Genomic DNA, 20,730 nt, shown 5'->3' with positions numbered 1-20,730 from the left:
TGCGGGCTGACGCGGGAGCAGGGCGCGCTCCGGAAGAGGAAGCTCCGCGTCGTTGCGCGGAGGTGGCAGTTGGTGTCCACGGCAGCGCTGGCGGCCGCGGGAGGCTGCGGAACGACGCGGTCTCCGCCCCCCGCCGGCCCCCAGGCCCCTCCGCGCTCCCCCCTACCCGCCCCGCCGCCGGTCCCGCGCCTCAGGTGAGGCCCGGCCGCCCCCTTCCCGGTGCGGAGCCGCCGGCGCGGCGCGCAGGGCAGACATGGCCGCAGGCCGCGCCCGGGAGCTCGGTGTCTGCACGGGCTGAGGCGCGCTGCGAAAGCTGCTCTTGGGTTTCGCTCCAAGGGACGGGACAGAAAGCCGCGAAATGGACGATTTCCACTCCATCTGCCTGCTCTCGCTGGCCATGCTGGTTGCCTGTTATGTGGCGGGGATTATCCCGCTGGCAGTTAACTTTTCAGAGGTAAGACAGCTTCACCGGGTGCTAGTTGGCTGCTGAGAAAGAAAAGCAGGCATTAAGTGCAAAATAAACCAGGAGGTGCCAGTGCTGTCCCCTTTCAACTATGGCTGTGCTCTTGTAGGTGCTCTTGTAACTTAAAAAAAGTTTTCTAAGGAAAACACAAGTAAGTGCTCACTGAATCACAGTGTAAAGTTTGCTCAAAATGTATGTAAAATCACTTAAAGGTATCAATCTCTTCAAGTTTCTTAGCTGCAAGTACGGCAAAGCCTTAGCGTGTGGCTGAAGACTGAGAGAGTAGTTGCACATGGATATTCTTTTAAGTGGTTTGTGTTGGAAACTTTTGAAGTTAGAAGTTAACTTTTACTATGTGATCATGGAGACTAGGTCAGGGCTTCTAAACCAGTTCTGAAAATGATCTCAGAAAATTGGTTTTGGTTAAATGTTTTGTTTGTACTCTGTGCTACCTCCTAGATAAAAAATAACTTTGTTAATTACAGAGAAAAACTCAAGTCATGTTAATATCCCTGACAAATCAAAGTATTCTTTTGGAATATACTTAGGATTAGTCCTAAGATACTGTTTAAAGAGAGGAAAACTGCTGAGATCAAATGTGGTTCCAGCTGGTACAAGAATTCATGAGCAAAATTGTTTTTTAAGAGGTGACATTGTCATTGCTAGAGTGTCATGAAGTCTCAGAATGTCCTCTGAGGCCTAGAGAATTCTGTTTTTTTTGTTTTGTTTTGTTTCTTCAGACTGTTGACTGTCCCAATAGATGGGCAAGTTCAATTATTTTGAAGTATTAAGAGCCCGGTTTCTCATTTCTACTGGATACAATAATGTTCTTGGAAAGGGAGCTGTTGGGAAGACATGTGACCTGTTCCCCATCATATCCCACCCGGAACCTGTCTGTTAGTATCGTGATAACTAGTGCCTTGGAGGCTCTGGGGATTTGCAAACAGCATGAAAGGATATGCAGTTCCTTTCTGTCACAGCATGGTTCAAGTGAACAAATTGAAACGTGATAATATTTTGTGAGCTTTCTCTACCTTCTTTAACCTTTTATAACTCACTCTTGCCCTGATGCCTAGAAAGGACTGTCTTGTAAAATCACCCTTTTTTAAAAAAAGATTTTTTTTAAAGTTTTTTTTTTTTTTAAGCTACTTGCTGTTTCCTTTTACATGAGTGCAAGTTGTTTGGAAATGGTGTTGAAGTGTTTATATGGTTTATGGGTTCCCGTACAGTCAGACAGAGGATTCTTAAATCACCTGTGGCTCCTGACAGCTTCAGGAAGCTAAATCCATTGTAAAAAACTTTGTGGAACCAAAAATACAGTGCTTTGCATAAGCAGTAATCAAATTGATGTGCAATATTTGCAATGTTTGTAAATCTGTGTACAGTTTGTAAAGTAAGTTTGCTGGAGTATTTTAATATCTCTGAATTTCTTGATTCAATTTTTCCCTTAAAGTAAATTTTGTAAGGACATATATATTCTGATTAAAAAGAGAAACTGAACCTTTTTAGTTCAAATATATTTGTGCAAATAGTATCTAATCTTGAGAATACCTAATCAGCAGTTACAATTGTTTTGTTTAAATTTGACTAAGCATTTGCAGTGTGGATCACTTTAAACTGAAATGACTGTTTGGACAGCATATTCTCTGCTTTGCTGAACACCTTATAACATCTTATAGTGAATAAAAGAATGCCTTGAAAGGGCATTGCTTGTAGGGGCTGAAGTAGGAAATAAAAACAAATGAGGAAGGGAATTGAAATATTTACTAATGTTAAAGCATTTCTTCTTTTTTTTAGCCCCCCTCGCCCTGTGGAAGCTGTTGTTTGTCTTTTGATTTTTGTCTTTTTTTTTTTCTTTCCCCTTTTAATTAGATTGAATATTCTTAAAAATATGAAGCTCCAATATAGCCAAGTATTTGTACCAAAAAGACACAGACTAAGCAGAGTTTCACTTCATTCATGCAGATACAGATCCATTCCCCTTAGTCCTGACTTGCAATACCCTTCTAGGCTAGCCTAGGGCCAGGAACCAGGCTGTGCCAGTTTTTGCAGCTCTCTGTTAAGCTGCAGCTGAAAAGCCAAAAATTAAAAGGTCTAGAAGTTTGGATTCTTTGAGTGTCTAACAAACACCTGTGATGTTGGCTTAAGTGGGACTGTTGGCTACTGAAAGTAGGTGAAATTCCCTGCTGGTGGGTGTCAGAGTTTTGATGCTCTGCAATTCTAAGGCAAGATTCTGACAAAACACTGAGCTATGGAACATCTTGGCAGTTTGAAAGGATGGATTTTCTTTTGGAATAGAAATTTAAGATGTTTTCTTATAAGATTTTCCACACTATTTATTCTGTTGATGTGTTTTTCATGAGACACGCCAGTGTTTTGGCAACTAAGTGTTTTTTTTGTAAAATATTCAATTTCCTGGACCAGGCTAAATGACTTTCACCCATCTGGGTAGACTGCCATTATTAGATTGCTATATTCATCATCTCTAAGCAGGCTGACTCTTGTTGAAATAGTAATTTGTTAGTGTGTCATTTTCATGCTTAAAAAGTAAAGAAATCACAGATGTCCAAATTAAAGCAAGCAACATTTGCAGTCATAGTAAAAGAGTGTTACTTGTGACATTTTGGTTTTGGCAGTTTGTGTGTGTATTATATGTATTGTATGTAAAATACGTATTGTATAGAATAAGAGATTATAGTGTTGCAGTATAGAATTATCTACTTCAGTGAGATTTCTTCAGCTTGAATTGTTAGAGTGCATGAAGGAAAGCAGAGGACATAATAAGGTGGTTTGCTGTGAGTGATTTCCTTTTACTCGGACACTGTCCCTGAGGTCCTCAGTAGTTAATGCTGCGCTCTGGGTAGCGCCCACATCTCATTGCACATTTGAGATGATGATGATTCTGCCCCGAAGTAGGTGATACACAGTTGTTATCAAGAACTTCAAGAGGTACTAGGTGATACGATATGGGCTGTTGCAGAAGGTATCCTCTGGAGGGGAGGAAGCTTGCCATATGAAGCAAGTTGCTGTACTTTAGGTACCATTAGATGTTTGCGTAATTGCATTTTCAATGCATGACTTTGACCTTAGCCTGTCAGTGTTGTAATCACAAGCAAACAAAAGCTAATAATGAATTCTTCTCGTATAAGGAAAAGTAGAATTTAGTCAAGAAGTTCTGCAATCGGGGGGATAGTTATGTTTCTCTAGGCTTTTTGTCCCAAATGTAGTGCTTTTTCAGAAAGGTAATCCTTACTATTATTTTTTCCCCTATGGAATCTTTCCTTTGCTCCTGTAGTCCTAAAACTTCTTTCTTAGTCTTTCTCTATGATATAGCTGACTTAGCAGTTCATGCTCATACTCGGCCAATGTATTATAGGTACATTTTTATTATCAGTTCTCTTGTCTTTCAGTATTTTCATTCATTTAGCTTTCTTGCATATACTCTGATTATATAGATGGGAATTTGGGGGGAGCAGGCAGTTTGTCTTGTGTGATGCCATACCTAGCAGAAGCTTTGAGAAACTGGCTTTTTTTTTTTTTTTTAAATATAATTTCTAGTAGGAAGAGTGTATTTGATCACAAACCCAAAAGGAAAATAAAAAGTAGAATTAAAAACATTATCCCAGATTCAAGCACACTCAATCTTTCTTTACCTGTGTAGGCCTTGCAATTGGAGCACTACAGGATGAATTAGCCCCAAATTAATGGCAACTATAACAATCCTGGCTTTTTTTCGCATGTGTCATATATCATTTCTTGCCTGATGATAACAATCAAGTCCTGTTTAATCTTCACTTTCTACTTTGATCATTTGCGCCAGAAGTTATGGACATGTTCTCATTAGAAATCTAATAATTAAAAATAAAGAACTGAAACTGGAGCTTTTGAATAAAAATTATGTGGGGGTATTGTGGATTACAGCCCCTCCTTGTCCCTGTACTCTCCTCCTCTTCATTTAAGGTTTAGCAGTGGGGGAAAGTAGAGGAGGATTTTTTGTAATTCTTGAAGATGATACTTATTTTATGCTTGCTTGCAGGAGAGGTTAAAGTTGGTCACTGTTTTGGGTGCTGGGCTGCTGTGTGGAACTGCCCTGGCTGTCATTGTGCCAGAAGGAGTACATGCACTTTATGAAGACATTTTGGAGGGTAAGAACTAAAGCTATGTCTGTGGATGCTTTTGTTCAAGATAACTTAGGTTGTGGTGTGATGATGCACCTGTGCCTGTTTCTAGCCCATTTAGGATGGGGTGAGCGAGCAAGGGGCCACAGCAGCATGATGCAAAGCCAGTGTAAAATTGCAAAACTTTCATAAGCACAATACTGTACATTAATGGTGATTTGACAAATAAACATGGTCATGCTGTGGAATAGCTACTCCCAAGTGATCCAGTCACTTGCAGGTCCGGTGTTGGTGGCCTTTTATGCCACGTCATGTATACTGCTCTGTAAAGTTAAAATTTAACTCTCACTGGAATTTCAGACAAGGCGCATGGAGATACCTTTGGGAGAAGGTCATCTTGTGGGTTATGTGCTGTTGCTTTCTGTGGCCATATAGGACTAGAATTCACAGACTGGAAGGCATTCCTGTTTGGAGTGGCAGCGTCCACTGTAGGTCAGTCTTGTATGGGCATGAGGTACCAACTTCCCCTACTCAGTTCTCATCTGCTACCACCAGCTTTTCAGATAGTTTTCCACTAATGAATAGTTTAAAGATAATGGAGGTAACATGTCCTGCAGGAGCATCAGCATGGGACACGTACCTAAAAGTCTTGGTAAACCTACTTATTTTTAATAGTCTTGGCTCATTATCTCTGTTAGAGTGCACTTTAATTAGTAAAATTATTAGTGTAATAATTAAATCTGGAGTGTTAGTGCTATTACATTACCATTGCACAGGAAACATTTTTCAATATGGTTAAAATCATGAAAGTAAACATCAACCACTTACTGATCTTGAAGGGGAAAGACTAGTAAAATTGAGGCTGTAGAGAACTTTGCAAATGTGTCATTGTTTGTAATCTTGATAGAAAGACATAATCTTCAAAGTAGTTTTGCCATTTTTTTTGTTTCTACATATTTTCAACGTATATATATTTATTTATAAAAATATAGTTTTTTCTAATGTAGGCTTTATTTTAGCCACCTTTAATATCCACTGGTTTTATGTTGTTCTGGTTACATTTAAAGTAATCAGAAGATAATAAATAAAATCATCCATAATTAGAAGTGTGAAAGAACCTCTGATTTTTTTTTTTTTACATTATTGTAATTTGTGCATTCTCTAGGAAGATCTCTAATGAGCTGTAGTTGTGGGTTTGATCTTCATTCCATTTTAATTCTAAGTAGACTGCATTCTTCTTCTTCTAATGATACGGTTATCAGTAAATGCAGTTACTGAGAACTGTATATTTTTTCATTAAATGTGGTATGCAGTTCATGTTTTACATCTACATCCAGCTTAAAAACTATTAAATAAGTTATATAGCATTTATATTTGAAGAGAAAAGGTACTTCTCATTAGTGTAGTAGTAAAGTCAGATATAGGTATCTGTGTAAACCTACTTTGTTCTAAGGGAACTTCAGATGTTTGATTTCCTAACTGAATCTCCTCACTAAAACCATTCCGTCTGTAAATAAAGGTTTAAGTTAACATTGAGAATGATCTTTTTTGGGTAATTCTATTTTCTGATGTTCTACTTGAAGGAGAGACATCTCTTATTTCAGCGAGATAAAATTTGCAGCTATTGCAGATTTAACTACAAAATTATTTAAATGTTTTTCTTACAGAAGTAAAGTATTCAAGGTTAAGCTTAATGCTCAGAACTTCATAGTTTTTGAGATGTTTGCAACTTCACCCATTCATGTAAATTAAATCTGGACAATTATCCAAGGAGACACTGAGGCTTAAGCCTGAATGTAGTGTATAGTAAAAAAGGCCTTCCAAGGATATGTTTCTGTGTCTTGTTAAGAGAAGGAAAACTTAGATTTGATTCTGTGCTTGTATTGGGTGGAAATTACTGCAACTTGGCTGTTTTTAAAATCTCTTTCATGTGAATATACTAAGGCAGCTCTCCCCAGTCTTTCATCAATTCTAAAAAAGGCTGTGTCCTTGTAGATGTTGTTGCGCTGTGTGTCAGACTGGATTGCAAGAGGAGCAGGTTCCCAACTGGCACGAGCCAGCATGGAGGTTTTGGGGATGTTGCTTGGGGGCCATTAGGTAAAAGACTACTGGGAATGATAAATATGCGTTCCAGTAAAGCCTTTCTCTTCAAACACATATAAGTTCAGCTGTACGGTCATTAGTGGGCTTCTGATGGCTCATGACTAAAAGTATAAAGATCAAACTAAAGCAAATGACAACCTGTTAAAGTTAGTAAAACTGCATTATATCTCTATTTTCTAAGAGTCATTGTAGCTAGAGACATTTGTCAGTATTACTAACCTATGAAATATTTGATAAAAAAAATTGTTTGCTGAAGATGTATGGGAAGGGCAAACAAAAGGGGGTCAACCAAGCAAATGCATGCTGCCTAAGAAACTGGACTAATAAAGACTTTTCACATTGACTTTTGCATATTGCCCAAGGCTGAGTGAGGAGAAAGGAGGAAAAGAAGCAAGAATGACACATACAGGCCATTTCCTAATCTGTGTGCTTGCTTGTTTGCCACAGGGAAGCATCACCCGGCAAGTGAGGTGCAGCATGTGATGGAGTCGGAGAAGGTAGCAAAAATCCCAGTTGTGCATGAATATGGCCATGATCATTCCAGGCTGCACGCCTACATTGGCGTTTCCCTTGTCCTTGGCTTTGTCTTCATGCTCCTGGTGGACCAGATAGGCAGCTCCCATGTGCACTCTGCAGATGGTAAGTAAAGATTCACTTTAATTATACTTGCTAACAAGTATTCTTTATTAAGAAGATGCAGTTTTTTCCAAATGCTGCTGGGGATTTAATGTGACCAGTCATATTTTTGGTCTCTTTCAAGAGAGGAGCTGATTTTCAGTCGCTGGTGTACAAGTGTAATGCAGGGTGTGTGCGAAGTGCTTGTGCTGCAATATCTGTCCTGGAATCCAGACAAATTTGAAAGTTTGCCTTGCTAATACGAAGTAACTGCAGAGCGCATACAGTGTGGGGATGGAGAGTGACTTGACACTTGTTTTCTGTTTTACAGTGTCACCCATAGGGGATTTCCTTGGCTTTCCAAAAAACCTTCACATTAGTCTTATCTTCCTTTGTGTTTTGGTTTTTCCCCCTACTTAATTGTCAAACGTTGAGATAAAAATTGCAAAGAACAGAAAGTTGTCTTAAAGACTGGAAGCATTGAATCGATAGCTAAATGTAAACTTTCATTTGTTGTACCTGCCCAGCTAGGTCTCACACCAGGCAACAGGCTCACCACGTCATGCAAAGTGCACAGGTGTCTTAACTTCATTGCAAGTTTCTTGAAATGGCTACAGTTGACCTTTTTTTCATGCCTTTACTTGTGGCTTCGATGTCAGACTGTAGGTTGACATGATTTAAGAGGCACTATCGCCAAGAGCTAGTTATTGCCTCTGACTGCTTGTTCTCTCCTATGTGATCTTCTCTGATGCCATCTGGCCTCCAAAACTAGGTAACTGGTGTAGATGAAGAAATAAAACAATAAAGGGAGGTATATGTGTTTTAGTCAGCTCTGTGGCAGTTCGCTGTGCAGATGTGCCTATGCCTGTATGGGGTCAGAGTGGTGGGAAGGATGAGAGGCCAGTGCAAGGGCTGTTTCTGCTCGAGGTGCTGGGGAAGGTACTGGCTAGCTCATTTTCACAGCTTTTCAAAGAAAAGCTCGGCACATAGAGGTGGCAGGGCACGTGAATTATCAACAATCAACTGTGTGCCGATTGCGACTATTTACAATACAGAATAAAATTGACTGTTTTTGTTGGACTGTTAGAGGTACGTGGTATAAAATAGGGTACTAAGTACAGTTTTATCTGGCCTGCATCTCTTGACACAGGAAACGCGGTGGTGTTTTAGCAGTTTTTATCAGGAAGGTTTAAGAAATTTCCTTTCCTCATTTGGACCAATGCCTGGTAGTTTTATGGGTACCTGGTGATGGGAAGAGGGCAACCAGAGGACAGGGTTGGACATCAGGAAAGGAGCAGGACTTTCTGGCAGCAGTACAGGTTTGTCAGTATGCTTGCAGTCAGCTTTTTGAACACATATAATATTACTATCCTACACTGTAAATAATAACTGTTCAACTGTTTGGAATTAAAGTGTTTCTGATCTCATGCGAGATTTGCTTGTCTCATTCATGTGGTCAGAATAGTTATCAAACAATTGCAGACAAGTCACTTGATCTAAAACAACTCTGGCTGTATTTCTTTCTGGGGTGTATAAAGTTGAAGGGAAATCTTTGCAACTCATGACAACAAATAGAATTTAAAGCCTGCTAAGGAATTGCGGTAGAACCAGGGTAATGGAGGCTGCCCAAGGTTATCCTGTGAAGGAAAAGACCGAAGTTAGGCTATATGGGCAAAATAATCCAGGACTTTGCAAGTAGCTCTGGATGCTGGTTATGGAAAACTTGCGTTTTCTGCCCTTGGTAGCCCAGAACTGTGTTTTAGGAAATTAAGAACAAGAACTGCCCAGAACTGGGTTTTAGGAAATTAAGAACAAGAACTGTAGCTGCCTATGGCAATGACCCTGTAAACTGCAAAGACTAGTCTGTGATCCTGCATCTTTTTGCTGAAGGAACTTAAGGTGATTTGGTAGTGTTAAGTATTGAGCTATTTTATAGTAAATCTAGTGCAGAAATGCAGAAGATGAATTGGTTTGGAATTCTTATCTGAGTAAGCTTCTTATCACACCTAGAGAATCCATGCAATGATATGGTATAAATTTTGTTTCACTTTAGTTTGTGTATTTGCTCTCCTTAATCCTTAATTTCCTAATGACCATTTCAGATCCAGAAGCTGCAAGATCAGGCAATTCCAAAATCACCACAACATTGGGATTAGTAGTCCATGCTGCAGGTAATGCGGGGCCTGCTACTAGAATTTGGGAAGGACTTCTGAGCTGTGCGACTTGACTTTAGCTTATGGAAATATATGCATTTTTGAATTGTATTATCATTAACATGTAAAGAGAGCCATGAGGTGTGGTTGATGTTAAAATATACTACATTGTACATCTTTATTAAGCTTCAATTAACTCTTTAATAGTATCGATGCAGTTTTAAACAGCTTCCAGAGCCTAGAAGGGCCCCTCTATGGTTTAACTGTTCAATTAAGGGTTATGCAGAGGTGGTTTTGAAGGCTGTCAGCTTTTGCTTTTATAACAAAGCAAAAGAGGAAGTGAGGGAAAGCTATTTTTTTTTCCCCAGGACTTTATGGGAAAACATACTCCAGTACTCAGAACTTTCCATGCTGATTTTATACTAGTACAATGTTTTCCTCTATTTCTCCTTTGAAAACTTGCTGTGTGATGCTCACTATCTCCCTCTCCTGTTCCTCTGCTGGCTGCTTTAGCTGTTACTTTCTAGTATGTGCAAATACACGTTTGATATGTATTGTGAAGCCCCTTTGGGTCTGTGATGTCAGTTGAGCTGCAGAGGGTGGTTGTCTTGGTTTATATTAACTTTTGCAGCTCTCAACCCTTGCACATATTACAGTCAACACAAATTCATTTTGTAATTCTTCATTTTATATATTTATAAGTATAATGCTTTATAATTGAAATAACATATTTTGATCAAAATCTTAGGTCCTACATCATAACTTACAACAGGGGAAATTTAAAAGTATTTATGTGTACAAGACTAATAGAATCCATTTCCTATTTCGTGGGTATAATATCCTTGTTAAATGGTATAAAATATTTTAGATATTCATTTGAAAAAGGTAGTAGCTCAAGCCCCTTTAATATAGAGAATTTAGAAAGGAAACAACTTCTACAAAGAAGACTAAAATTACTAAACTTATTACCTGATTCTGCCTTCTCAGGATGTGTCAATACTAAGTAGATTCTTACAGAAAATGAGACAGCTTCTGCTGAAGGCTGTCTGAAATTTTGAGGTGGTCATGGCTTAAGAAGCAAAGGGGAGTGAATGATATATTGGGCTGGTGGTATTAATGGCTTTTTGGGTAAGAGGACCTTTTTGAGTCAGCATGCTTGGTGCTGTTAGCCATTGAAAGAAATCTGGAAGTTACCTGGATGAATAATGCGTGAACTTGCCCTCCTCTTTCAGCTGATGGTGTTGCATTGGGTGCAGCAGCTTCTACTTCCCAGACTAGTGTCCAGCTAATAGTGTTCGTTGCGATTATGTTGCACAAGGTAAGTCATGATCCAAATGTCTGTTATTTAAAGGCCTCTTAAAGGATATAGAAGTTCATAAAGATCTAAGTTCCTAGTGATGCAATATGGAAGTGTTTTATATCATTGAAAAGAACAGAGTAGTTGTACCATGTGCAGGATATGGGTACACTGGGATAATATACAGCTGCATATCAAATGGAGGATGTAAACTCTGAATGAGGTGAGGAGGAGAAATGTTCTTACTGCCCATCTTGGAAGAGTGGTTTATTAAGAAGAGCAGCACCTTTGTGCTAGGTTTTTCTGAAGGTAGTCAAACAAAAAAGAATCAGATGATTCTTTCTGTTCCAGGAGATGTATTTGAAGGAGTTCTGCAGGGTGAACCACAGAGGCATATCCTAGTGTATTTGTTCCAAGGAAAAAAAGCAGCTTTGCCCTGTTGATGGCAATTCTTGCCTTTGTGTGACATTCCCAAGAATATGGGGAAGATAGGCATTTTATTGTTTACAGGGTTCGTTCTTTAAAGTCTCATAATATCAGAAATATAGAAAAGCTTTTAAAACATTTTTCTGGTGATAACAAGCAAGCACTGACTTTTGAAGTTAGAAGGTTGTTCTCTGGGGTTTTGTGTTTGTTGTTGTTGTTTGTTGTTTTCTTAAAACATTCCTACATGTATGTATGTTAGCTTAGTTCCTAAATATTTCATGAGTGGCTATATGGCAGCACATGCACCTATTAAAGTAGTTTATCACACATTCCTCTAAAATATTTTTTACCTAATTGCATGTCCATAATGTTAGGAAATCAAGATCTTACTAGATCTTATAGTTGTTTTTTCAGTGATTTTTTTTTTTTTTTTTTTTTTTTTTACAGGCACCAGCTGCCTTTGGCCTTGTTTCCTTCCTGATGCATGCTGGGCTGGAACGGAATCGAATCAGAAAACACTTGCTGGTCTTTGCGTTGGCAGCACCTGTTATGTCCATGGTGACATACTTAGGGCTAAGCAAGGTAGGTCTGTGACTTAGTTTTGCTCAAAATGCAGCTTAGCAGTAGAGTTTGAAGAAACAAGTATGCCAAACTGTTTTAAAAAATCAGCAGAATGGAACTAGGTTTTTAATTTTATTTTTTATATTAAAAATAGATAAAAATGGTAGCAATATGTGTGTACAAAACAGAAAAATAGCCCTTGCCTTCCATTAGAACCAATTTTCTTCACCATCCCAGAATGGGTTGTCTTGTCTTCAAAGGTTCTTTTACCTTGTGTTAAAGGTTAAATCGTCTGTGCTGTAGAGGCTGTAGAACAGCCTTTTTGCCTCCCATGCTCCTCCTACATCATAGTTTTAACTTGTCTGTATACAGTAGCCTGTGGAATGAGCAATGACATGTGTTTATCATTCATCCAGAGTTTCTTCCTCTTGTTGCATTTTCTAGGCCACTTCCATATAACTGCTGTAGGTTTTGCTGGTGACCACACTGTGAAGTTCTGTATAAGGAATCTAAAGTGTATCATTAAACTTAATGCAGGAAGAGGCAGATCAAGTAAAGTATCTATGATAATTCCCTTACTTTCTGTAAAGGAGTTTATATCTGGTACTGCAGTGTATGATGTGATAGAAAGGGTTGGTTGGGTTTGTAAGTAGAAATCAGATTGGTGTTTGAGCACTTGCTTAATGCAGGCTGGCGGAGAGTTTGTTTTGTACTTCAGAAAGAACAGAAATGGTAAGACATAAAGGCTGCCACAGTGGTCGTATAGCTCTAGGTAGAGGATATTAATCTCTGGAAATGTAACTGAAGAGCTATCCCACTGAAGTAAATTCACACTGAGTGGGAGATTAAGAAGCTTTTTGAAACTGATATGAACAGTGTTGCATTTCATTACACTTAATGATAGGGTGATCTTAATCCTAGTGTGAAAGAGGTGCTCAAATTTTTGATTTGGAAGATCCTATATTTTTAAAAAAGCTTGTAAGGAAATATTGGAAAGTATGTGGAGTTTGCTTATATAAACAAATGAAATGTAAAAGTGTGATTGTTTGGGGCTTAGGTTTATCAAAACTTGCATCAGCTTCCAGGGCACTAGATCTTTAAAGGCTAACACCTTATTTAAACTGTTATTGTTTGAAAAGGGGAAAAGTCAGCCCCAAGTGTTCTTTATAATGAGTCCTGTATAAGTTTTGTAGCTTTCTAATCTGACTTTCATGCTTTTAAAAATGGCTTTTGGCTTATCTGTTGTTTCTACATAAACTCGGATATGGATTCCTGGAGGTGTGAAATGAACTAAGTATGAAGAGAGGTATCCTTATTTATGCGCCCCCAGTCAGCAGTGTCAGTTTCTACTTGAAAGGTGCTAAACTTTAAACAGCAGTTTACATTCTTGTCATTGCAAGAGAATGAGTTGATGGAAATCCTCCTGCCTGTGTCTTCACAGAATTCTCATTATTGCTTGAAGAAGTTCTGCATAGCCTCATTCTTGTTCTTTCTTTTTTTTTTTTTTTTTTTTTCTCCATTCTCAGAGCAGCAAAGAAGCCCTTTCAGAAGTCAATGCCACCGGAGTTGCAATGCTCTTTTCTGCTGGGACTTTTCTTTATGTTGCAACAGTTCATGTCCTCCCAGAAGTGGGAGGCATTGCTCACAGCCACAAACCTGAATCAACTGGAGGAAAAGGACTCAGCCGTCTGGAGGTGGCAGCCCTAGTCCTAGGATGCCTTATTCCTCTAGTTTTGTCCATTGGACACCATCACTAAACACTTGGAATTCACCGTTCTCCTTGATCTTCTTCATCTGACCTGAGCAGTAAATGTTGACTGCTCCCTTTGTCATTGTCTGTCTTACCATCATCCATCCCATCTACTTTTATGGAGTTCAGAGGGAAGCTTGATTGCAAAATGAGGAATACTGGGAAAGTTTTTAGTGTAGCAAAATGTGCTCTGGCAGCCGGACATTAATACTGTGTAACTTTTTTTTTTTTTTTTGAAGACATTGATATTTTAATTGTTATTCTGGCCCTATTCTCAGGGAAGATGGAATTTGGAGTTTAAGGTGAGTGGGGAAGAACTTAGTGGCTCATCATGAAATTGCAATTACCAAAGTATCCTGCAATTCAGTTTTTACAGATGATTAAACAAAAAAAAAAAAAAAAGAAAAAGCAAAGGATGGCTGCCTTTTAGGAGGTCAGAAGTCTTCTTACTAGTGAAGTAGGGGCTCTCCCCATTGGTTTTATATTGTCCTGGCAATGCGATTGTTTTTGTCATGTTTGTCACAAGCAGTATTGCAGAGGTGGCTTGCACTTTGGACAACGCTGCCGTTGTGGCAGAAGTATCACTGGTAGGAAATAAGTGCTGGAAAAAGTGTACTGTTAATATAGGAAATGAGAATTCAGCTTGGTTAAGTACAAACAAGTTCTGCAGTGTATTCCATACAAGGACAAGGGATAGAAGTGAAAAGAATGTTATTTTGATTGTTTGTGCAGTTATTAGTAACCTTGAAAAAGGCAGAACATCTTGGAAGATGATCTTTCACTGAGTCAATAAAGTGTAGGCACTAAAAAAGTTAGCAGAATTTAAGTGTTTGGTACCGTGATTACACTGCTGCTATGCTTGAGAAAGAAATCCACAATGTCTTTTGAAATCAAGCGGTTCTGTGCTCTAAGGAGTAGAAATCTGATGGAAACAGCTGTTGAGGGACCAGGGAACTTTACTAGCTCATCTTTGAACCACAGAAATCAGCAGGGTATGTGTGTTTTTTTTTTTTTTTTAATCTAAATAAAAAGTATTAAGGCTAACAAAACAAGATCTTTGGTTAAATATTTATGTTGCAGATAGGGTACGAAGTGAATCTAAAGCAGTTCTAAACAAAACAAACTGTTGGGTTTTTCAGGGGACACATTAGGAATTTCAATTTTCCTTTGGGAATCCTACATTCACCTCTGATTAGTGATCACTAGTTTTGATTAATCTTGAGGATTTACTGCAAACTGCTGATGCCTTTCACTGTAGATGGGTGATAAAACATCCTTTCCAGGCACAGCCTTCTCTTGTCAGGCATCTTTTTCTCTCGTTCAAAACATTATGCTCTAAACTGTGATGCATTAAAAACCCAGTGATGCTTGACATGCAAAGATTCAAGACACAATTCTTTTTTGGGGGAAGGGAGTGGGGGGGGGGGTGAACCTTTTAATTCTGTGCCCATGCTAAGCTATATTCTATCTGCACTTTTTAAAGTAATGTTGCCAAATATTTTTCTGTTCTTAATTTTTATTATTTGAAATGAAGCTTCCAAGCTTGAATAGTTGGTTTCCTGAAGCGCTTATTGTTGCCACTTGAATGTGTCATCTTTTTTTTTTTTTTTTCTTTTTCCTAATGCCATTTATTACTTATCCTACACAGGCCATGGTGCCTCTTACTTTTACATTTCTGTCACTGTTCTCTTCGTCCATTAGTTCAGCAAGAGGTATTGGCTTGACTTCTGGGCTAGCGAGCGCTCTGTTTGCTTTGTAACAACACAGATGTACCACAAGATTGAACTTGGTAATAATCCCTAGAATTGCTTGCTTGTTTCTGTGTTTTTGCTTTGAAATAGGTGAATTTTAAGATTAACGGAAATGGTTATAATATATATTCTCCCCCAAGATAATATTTTCAAATAAAATTAGTGTACAAGGTCTAAACAAGCTGCTTTTGACAGTAGCCTTCCAGAAATAATTTTGTCCCGGAAAGCCCCTGCAGGAATACTGCCGGAGAGGAGATCCCCTCCGGCCCGTTGCAGTTGCTTTTTTGCCCTATGTGTGCAGCTCACGAGTCCCCTGTTAGAAAGGTGAGTGCTGCCAGTTACAGAGCTCCCAGGGCTCCCCCTCTTCGCCCTGATTATGTCCTTCATGATCTCACTGTCTTGTTCACAGGAATTGCTAGGTCTGCTGTAGAGGCGTGTCTGTTCCGAGGAGATGCTCACCGCCCATGGAACAGTTACTTTTTTTTTTTTTAAGTGCATTATCTGCTCCAGTATCCAAGTCAAGTCATTTTTCTTCCCACTATACCTGAGACAGTTTTTATTGCAGGGTTTTTTTGTTTTTGTTTGTTTGTTTTTTCTTGAAAAACAAGCCAAAGATGATAATGCTGACTTGCAGCAGCTTGTAAAGTATCTGCTTTAACCTTAGTTTTTCTATAGGAGACTATGCTCCCTTCGCTTTTTTTTCCCCCCACCTCTCTTATCAGAATGATATTCTAACCATCATTCATCCTTTGCACATGCACCTCCCTCTGACGCTTCCCCAGTTAAGCCAGCACTTAAACTTGCTGCCCACTGAACTGCTGGCATGTTAATCGTAACAGGTTCCTTTGAGAGGTCTTATCTCTTGTTTGTCCCACCCCTCAGATCATGTTTCCAACTTTTGGGACAGCCACCAGAACTGCTAGTACTCGATTTAATGATTTATGAGCTTGAGAGACCAAGTTGCAATAGCAGTCAGAGGTTTTAAAATGAAAACATTGATAGCTTAAAGTTGGCACTAAAAAATTCCAGTGAGCTGTAGTTTTCATTTTGGCACACAGGTTCTGTGGGCTTCTTTTCCTGTCCCTGTAGAGGTAGTGGCAATATTTGCTAGTATTTAGCCAAGGAAGCCTTTGACTATCTGATAATAGTACAAAATTTCCAGTGACCAAACCCTTCCCAATTGTTAGTTCTACGTGGAGGATTATTTTCTTCAAGCATGGAATTTTAAAGAGTTAAAATATTTTATTATATTCCCTTTTTATCTATCCCCATCTGTCACAGTAAATCCAAGCTCTTCATGTAGCCAGGGCCATCTGGTGTCATTTTCTACTCCTCAGGGGACCTTGGTGCAGACAAATTCTTCTTGCTCTCCCTGTTTGTAGTAGCCACCTCTGCCTGTGCTCTCTGCTGTGAGTTAGTGGCAGCAGGTCTAGCAGGCAGCACAGCAAGTGCCAGGCGTTTTTCTCCCTCTCTTTTGTAAATCCCTCCAGTAGGAAATCTATAATTGCCTCAGCTGTTTTTTTTTTTTTTTTTTTTTTTTTTTTTTTTTTTTTTTAAGTTCTTCAGTTCTTAGTGGGCAGTAGGAATTGGGCTAAGGCTGTTTCTCTCAATTCCAGTGTGTTCGGCTACTTTACTTACCTCTCTAACTTCCCTACTGTTCTTTGTATAGAAAAGGGAAATACTTCTTTTTCAGCACCTATGACATATGCAGAAGCTGATCTAAAATCACTTGGATGAGGAAGGCAGAGCTGTTGAAGCAAGACGGGTGTTTTTGATAACTGTTCCTTGTCATGTCAGGTGGCCGAGTGGTAGGCACAGAATCTCCTGGTTGGCTGCTGCATTTCAGAGAACTGTTCCTGGGTGGACTGTGTACAAGGGTAGCGTTGTTCAAAATGCCCAGGAAGGCCACCATGTCTATTCAGAGGCTTGCTCAGAGCCTGCTGGTGCCTTCAAGGAGGTCTTGGCAGCAGCTGATGTGTCTGTGATCAGCTTTGCTCAGAGCGAAAGGGAGATGCTGTGGGATCAGCATTGCTGCTGCTCCCTTCTCCCTGCTCTGCACAGGGACCTGTGGAGGAGAGGATGAAGCATGTTCTTCCCGGGGCAGGCAGAGCCCTTGCGGTGGGTTGGGAGAGCCCACGATGAATTTCGGATTCCTGTTCACCGCAAACTTCTTATTTAAAAAAAAAATCTTGTTTCTTTTTATTACATCTCAGCATCCTTGGCTTTCCAGGGAAAACGTTACATGGTCTTTGCTGTTTACTTAACTCCATGTATGGAACTGTAATTTTAGTATCTTGTTTTCCAAACCATTTGTACACAAAATCATTCCATGAATGGCTGCCTTATAATTTTTCCACTTTAATTGTGAATGGTTAAAATAATGTTGCAGTTTTTGATTTGTTTTATTATATTAAATTTTTACTAGGTGCAGTGCTTCAGAGTTGGCTTCTCATTTACTGCTGGGGTTTTGGCAGCTCCTGTCAAAAGAAGTGACAATTTTAAATGGGATGTAGTTATTGCAAGCAGTGCATCTTAATTTTTTCCATAGGTGTTTGTGCTGCTTCTCTCCTAGTGTCTCAGTACCCTTTGGAAATGAAACAATGAAGCTGTTGGGAATGCAGATCTGGATTTAAGAATGAGTGATTTAGAGGTATGAAAAGGGGCTTGGCAGTTCTGCATGGGAGGTATTTGGCAGTTCTTTACAATATTGAAGAGCTGGCATTGCCTTGGGAAAGGCTTTCTGGGTAAATGGAAATCTAACCTTTGCCTACAGGGTGGAGACCTCTTTTTGAGAGCCATTAGGAGCTGTGTGGCTCAAGGCTGCTCCAGGCCACTGCTGGAGGGGAGATGGGGAGAGGTGGAGACAAAGCAGCCTTGCCTGCCTCCAGCTAAATCCTTGATCCTTTGCCCAAAAGCAACATGCAAATACTAAGTTCATTATTTGCAGCCTTTGTAATGAAGCAGCCCTTTGTGCAGATGTGCACATATGAAAATAACTAAACATCAAGATGTGAGTTTCTGTGCTTTGGAGACAGCTTGGCACAGCTCTGTTTTCCTTGTGACCGCCACATGGTCCTCCTGTTCAGGTGTTCACAGCTCTCCAGTGCTGCTCCTGACCTTTGCTACCACACATTTCATTCCTCGAAAGCAGCGGTTCAATGAAGTTAAAACCTTTGTTGGTCTGTAACTACACAAGTTTCCCCTTTAAATGCTAGTAGCATTGGCTGTCATAACTGAGAGCAGGTTGTGTTTTCCTGTGAAGAAAGAAATGGCCTTCTTGCTCTCCTGATATTTTTATGTTATTATTGACGGGTTTTACTTGCTTCTGGTGTCATTTTGAGCTGCAAAGCATAGGTGCAAATACATTCAACAAATATTTTTATTTACTTTATAAGTGGTCTTTGTCAAAGAGGCTCTCGGGCAGGGGATTTGGGTAAAACTTTGGAAATGGGTTCTGTTCTCTTGCCTTGCAACAAAAGCTTACAGGACAGTTGTTGTTCCTACTGCCCCCTTCTAAGAGAGACGTTCAATGGACACCATTTTCAAGTAACCCAACAGCAAAAGGATTTTTCTCCTCCAGCTGCTACATGTAGAGCTATTTAAGATGCTATAACTTTTAACAGTTAGTATGTTAATTGTTTCTGTCAAGCAGTAAACAGTTTCTCGCCTAATTCATGGTTGCTAATATTTTTGGTGCCTCATGAGGTTTATGTGGTTAGGGAAAAGGTGCCATGACTTTATGCTGGCACAGGAGACTCTGATTAATGTAGGCAAGTCTGTGGTAGAATCAAAACACATGGCAAAATGTTGCTATTGTAACTAGTGGAAAACAAATATAAAGCAATAGAAATGAGAAGCTAGTCCTTTGCCAGATAAGCTCCTGTTTTTTGGGTTTTTTTTTTTTTTTGGCAATTAAAGTTCTACTTTTAAAGATTTATGGTGAAGTGTTATGCAGTTCTAATATACTCTTGGTGTGTTTTAATAAAATAGTTGTCTGAGTAATTGGAGAAAGCCACTGCAGTCTGGTGTAAGTGTTTGCAGAGACGTGAGGAGGGAGGAAGGGCTCGGGTGGCTTTTTACAGGAGTTGTCCTTGACAGCTTAAATGTTAAGCAAGTGTGAGGTTGCAAGTGTCCTGAGCGGACAGGTGGGCAGCGTGCCTGCGTTCAGTAAGGAAAGGAAAGAGGAAAAGAGGGGAAAAAGGGCATCTTTATCATTAGGGATGAGGACAGCAGCAAGAATAAGAGGAGCTGTTACCTACCGCTCCTGTTCACAAATTAGACTGTTCTTTTACAGATCTGTCTCCTGGCTTATCGCTGGATCCTCCCAGGCAGAGCTGCAGAACATTCTGCCCTTTTTTACCATAGTGTTTTCCCCTCTGTTTTCTAACATGTGTGGAGGTTGGCTAGCCATTGCCATTGGATGGGTAAGAAAAACGCCTCAGAAAATATGGAGAGCTATTTAATCTGTATTATGATTACTGACCCCAAACCCACGCAGCATTTGGGAAATTTAAAAGCAGAAACTACTAAAAGGGAGAAAATGCTCATTCTGTACTTGCTGTCTCTGTATGCCCGTTTGGCACCTCAAAGTATGACCATAGTACGTGAGGGTAGCTCGTGTCGGCGTCTGTGGCAGTTCGTGTTTCTGCTGTCTTGAGGGAGAAGCTCCCTGTCATGGGGGGTGCTGGCTCCGTGGCCGCACTGAGGAGCTGCCGAAAGCCCTGCAACCACAACAAGCTCTTGGGCTAGTGCGAGTGACCTTTGCTGCAGCACCTCTTAGGTGAGCTTGGGCTATAAATAGAGCCCCAGTGCAGGGCTAAAGCAGGTTTCCCACGTTCTGTCCTTGCTTTTCAACAGAAAAACTGAGGAACAGCTGATGTTGAGGAAAACTGAGCCCTCTGGCATGTTGTGGAGGGGAGTGTTTTCGGTGTCCCTCATTGCCAAGTATTTTAGACTTTAAGACGTGGTATTTTAGACTTGGTTTGTGATGGACTTGTCACATCTCCTACCGATAGCCCTCCTGGAGAAAGTAGACAGGTGGGATGGCAGGAAGTGTGACCTTTGTTGTGCTCCGTGCGTGCACGGCGCGTAGCGGGGAGCAGCTGCGGAGAACGCCGGGAGGGAGAGCGCGTTGCAGATGAGCAAAACAGCGGAGGCTGCTGCATGTTAGGCCTGAGGGTACAACAGAATGTGTTAATGGAGGGTAGGAAGGACATACGTGTGTTGATCCCCGACGTTTCCCTCTCTGGATGAAGTCCTAATTTGTGGCATCGCTGGCTTTTTAAGGCCTTGGCTTCAGTGGCTGTAACAATGGTGCAGGTAAGTGAATGGTGAATGCATGTGTAAGAGCAATTGTGGGTTTTTCAGCTGTGTTGGCCATTTCTGTGGCATTTAGATTAAATAAAAACATACTTTAGTCAATCTAGTTTTCTAGACTTTTATTATATATAAAAATTAAGCCTATCACTTCTTTCCCTTTGTGCGAAGCGAGAC

General features: G+C 40.0%; 1 protein-coding gene across 2 annotated transcripts; it reads left to right on the top strand.

Moving 5' to 3' along the window:
* Positions 1-265: 265 nt before the first annotated feature.
* Positions 266-13,625, top strand: SLC39A9 (solute carrier family 39 member 9). 2 transcript variants are annotated; one of them, XM_010224416.2, is made up of 7 exons: positions 266-454; positions 4,500-4,608; positions 7,132-7,323; positions 9,402-9,470; positions 10,685-10,770; positions 11,623-11,757; positions 13,263-13,625. In XM_010224416.2, exons 1-7 carry the CDS (start codon positions 359-361, stop codon positions 13,491-13,493), a joined length of 918 nt encoding a protein of 305 aa, XP_010222718.1. In that variant the 5' UTR covers positions 266-358; the 3' UTR covers positions 13,494-13,625. The 2 variants fall into 2 exon arrangements, with proteins under 2 accessions (XP_010222718.1, XP_088392664.1); XM_088536538.1 differs by lacking the exon at positions 4,500-4,608 and having other exon boundaries at positions 402-454.
* The last annotated feature ends 7,105 nt before the right edge of the window (positions 13,626-20,730 follow it).

This window comes from Tinamus guttatus, unplaced genomic scaffold (genome assembly GCF_059628265.1).
Source record: "Tinamus guttatus ecotype Peru unplaced genomic scaffold, ASM5962826v1 Tinamus_guttatus_pri_ptg000676l, whole genome shotgun sequence".
Taxonomy (NCBI): Eukaryota; Metazoa; Chordata; class Aves; order Tinamiformes; family Tinamidae; genus Tinamus; species Tinamus guttatus.
Note: the sequence above shows the minus strand (reverse complement) of the source record. Positions and strands in the feature narration are given on the sequence as shown.